A 3,554-nucleotide genomic window follows, 5' to 3' on the forward strand; every position below is an offset into this window, starting at 1 on the left:
TGATAAGTATGGGTCAGCTCCTAGAGAAGGGATTTTCAATGAAAATGAGTAATGGATCTCTGGAAGTCTATGATACAACAAAGAAAATAATTATGAAAGCCCCATTGGCCAGAAATAGAATGTTTAAGGTAAATCTGAATACTATTGAACCTCAATGCCTCTCTGCTGTTACATTGTCTGATGACTCATGGTTATGGCATCTAAGGCTATGCCACTTGAATTTTAAAGATTTAAGCCTACTGAGATGGAAAAAAAACATGGTAACTGGTCTCTCCTCAATTGTGATTCCAAAGAAAGTGTGTGACAATTGCCTAATCAGCAAGCAACCCAAAACATCTTTTACCTCATACACCATGTCCAAGGCTAATGATGTTCTACACATTATTTACTCTGATGTGTGTGGACCATTTGATGTTCCATCTTTAGGAGGAAACAAGTATTTTGTTTCATTTGTGGATGACTTTAGCATAAAACTGTGGCTTTACTTGATTAAGGTCAAGAGTGAAGTGTTCAATACCTTTAAGGGATTCAAGGCTTTAGTAGAAAATCAGTCAAGAAAGTGCATCAAGACTTTGAGGACTGATGGAGGAGGAGAATTCACTTCTAGTGAGCTAGAAGATTTTTTGCAAGGAGCATGGAATTGTGCATGAGGTTACTGCCCCCTACACTCCCCAACATAATGGGATAGTGGAAAGAAGAAATAGGACTATATTGAACATAGTAAGGTGTATGCTTAAATAGAAAAATCTCCCTCACAGCTTCTAGGGAGAAGCAGCCATGACTGCTGCCCATGTCCTCAATAGATGTCCCTCCAAGAGGTTGAACTTAATGGTTCCAGAAGAAGCATGGTCTGGCAACAAACCCTCAGTCAAACACTTTATAATCTTTGGCTCATTGTGTTACAGACATGTTCCAGACCAAAAGAGAAAGAAGCTTGATGATAAAAATGAACCAATGATCTTTGTAGGCTATAACTCTACAGGCTCATACAAGCTATACAATCCCAAGACTAAAGAAGTTCTCTTCAGCAAAGATATCTATTTTGATGAATCAAAATCATGGAGTGAACGACAGGCCATAACTGAAACAATTCCAAGATTGCAGCTTGATTGGGAAGAATTTGACTCAAGAAAAGAAGCCACACAAGGTACATTGAATACTGAGCAACAGATTGTAAACAACAGACCTAGAAGAAACAAAAGTTTCCTCTCAAGACTCTCAGATTATCATCTCTATCCTGATAATGCCATCTTTGATGATGGTGACTTGGTTCAACACCTTGCACTCATGGCCGATGCAGAACCTATTGATCTTGATGAAGCCATTGCAAGTGAGGTATGGAGATCAGCCATGGAAGAAGAATTAAAGAGTATTGAGAAGAACCAAACCTGGGAAATGGCAGAATTACCTTAGAACAAAACTCCTATTGGTGTCAAGTGGATTTTTAAGGTTAAACTCAAACTAGATGAATAGTTGCAAAATATAAGGCCAGATTGGTAGCCAAGGGCTTCATGCAGAAGGAAGGAATAGATTACACAGAGGTTTTTGCCCCTATAGCCAGACTTAAGATTGTGAGGTTAGTTGTTGCCTTGGCTAGTTGGAAAAATTGGAAGTTATGGCAGTTGGATGTGAAGTCAGCATTCCTTAATGGACCACTTGATAAAGATGTGTTTATTCTGCAACCTCCTGGTTTTATATGCAAGGAGAATGAACACAAAGTTTTGAAGTTGAGGAAGGCATTATATGGATTAAAACAGGCACCTAGGGCTTGGAATAGGAGAATTGACACTTTTCTTCATAATATTGGCTTTTAGAAATGTACTCTTGAGCATGGAGTTTACATAAAAATTGTGAAACACACTGAAATTCTCATCATTTGTCTGTATGTGGATGATCTATTACTTACTAGGAGTAGCTCAACTGGGATTGACTCACTAAATTAGAATTTGAAGAAGGAATTTGAAATGACAGACCTGGGAACATTATCATACTTTCTAGGATTGGAATTTGCATACACTGAACATGGAAGTTTCATGCACAAAAAGAAGTATATTTCAGATGTTTTGAAGAGGTTTAACATGTGGAACTGTAACTCAACAGAAACTCAAGCAGAGGTGAATTTGAAGCTTGCAAAAGGTGAGAATGAAGCCTCAGTTGATGGAACCTTGTTCAGACAGATTGTTGGTAGTCTAAGATTCATTTGCCACAGCAGACCAAAGATCACATTCAATGTTGGACTTGTGAGCATATTTATGGGTGACCCTAGGCAATCACACTTGTTAGCTGCTAAAAGGATCATGAGGTATCTAAATGGGACATTGGGATATGGAATCATTTTTCCTCATCAAACCAAAGAGGATGATAATCTACATCTTGTAGCCTATTCAGACTCATATTGGTGTGGAGATTTGGTTGATAGGAAAAGCACTATGGGACAGGTATTTCTACTATCTGGCTCTCCCATATCCTGGAACTCAAAGAAGTAATCAGTGGTGGCACTATCAACCTATGAGGCAGAATATATTGTAGCTTGTTCAGCTGCTTGCTAAGCACTTTGGCTTTCATCCCTGATTAATGAATTGAAAGTATCTATGGATGAAGCTATTGAACTAATTGTAGACAGCAAATCAGCTATAGATTTGGCCAAGAATCCAGTAGCTCATGGAAGAAGCAAGCATATAGGCACTAAATTTCATTTCCTTATAGATCAAGTAAGTAAAGGCTGAATTAAACTAAGGCATTACAGGTCAAAAGTTCAATTGGTTGATATAATGACTAAGTCATTGAACGCTCAGATGGAAGAGGAGCAGTTGCAGCGAAAAACAGAACATTTGACCCAGAGGAGGTCATTGTCGATGACAAGGAGGAGGCATTGGGGAGGGAGCCAAGGCAGAGGTCAACGAAGTACTGGCCAGAGCCAGTGGCGGTGCCGAAGGTGAGGGGGGACTTGGCAGAGAGGTGGTGGAAGTCAATGGCAAGGAGGTAGGAGGGGGAGGGAAGGGGGGTGCAAGGAAGTAAGGGTAATTTGAGGTACTCCATTGTTGATGTGGAGGAATAATGTGGGAGGGCGACAAGTAGGAAGAAGAAGAGGGAAAGAGAGAAGGGTGTGAAGACATTGTTGAAGGGGTGGAGAGGAAAGAAATGAGAGTTGAGTGAGAGAGAGAGGGAGAGTGATGAAAGTGAAAATGAAAAGAGATGATGCATGGACGAAAGAGAAATCAGAAGATGGTTTGATGATGATGCTACGCGTTTTGGGGGGTGTATTGTGTTGTGGAGAATGTACTTTCATACGTACCTTTTCTGGTTTGGGTTTTTATTCACAGTTTTAAAATTATATTACATAGATGACTTAAGATTTTTATAATATTTTCATCCCTCAATTTTTCCTAAGCTTTTTTATTAACGATAACGAACTAAAGTTAATGATAAAAAAATTTGTTATATTTTTTTCACTTTCGGAGATTAAAATTTAAATTTTCGATGCTCTACACATTCATGGACGAAAATGACTATTTACACTTATTCACTATTACAAATGTGATCTTTACCAACAT

The 3,554-nt window shown here is 38.8% G+C and overlaps 1 protein-coding gene across 1 annotated transcript; it reads left to right on the forward strand.

Annotated features, from left to right (window-relative positions):
• Positions 1-1,964: 1,964 nt before the first annotated feature.
• Positions 1,965-2,486, forward strand: LOC121173045 (secreted RxLR effector protein 161-like). The gene has a single exon (XM_041006792.1). It carries the CDS (start codon positions 1,965-1,967, stop codon positions 2,484-2,486), a length of 522 nt encoding a protein of 173 aa, XP_040862726.1.
• The last annotated feature ends 1,068 nt before the right edge of the window (positions 2,487-3,554 follow it).

Source organism: Glycine max, chromosome 11 (genome assembly GCF_000004515.6).
Source record: "Glycine max cultivar Williams 82 chromosome 11, Glycine_max_v4.0, whole genome shotgun sequence".
Classification (NCBI taxonomy): domain Eukaryota; kingdom Viridiplantae; phylum Streptophyta; class Magnoliopsida; order Fabales; family Fabaceae; genus Glycine; species Glycine max.

What these genes read in the sequence shown, in the direction of transcription:
- LOC121173045 (XM_041006792.1), top strand. Translation starts at nt 1,965, where the DNA reads ATGACAGACCTGGGAACATTATCATACTTTCTAGGATTGGAATTTGCA.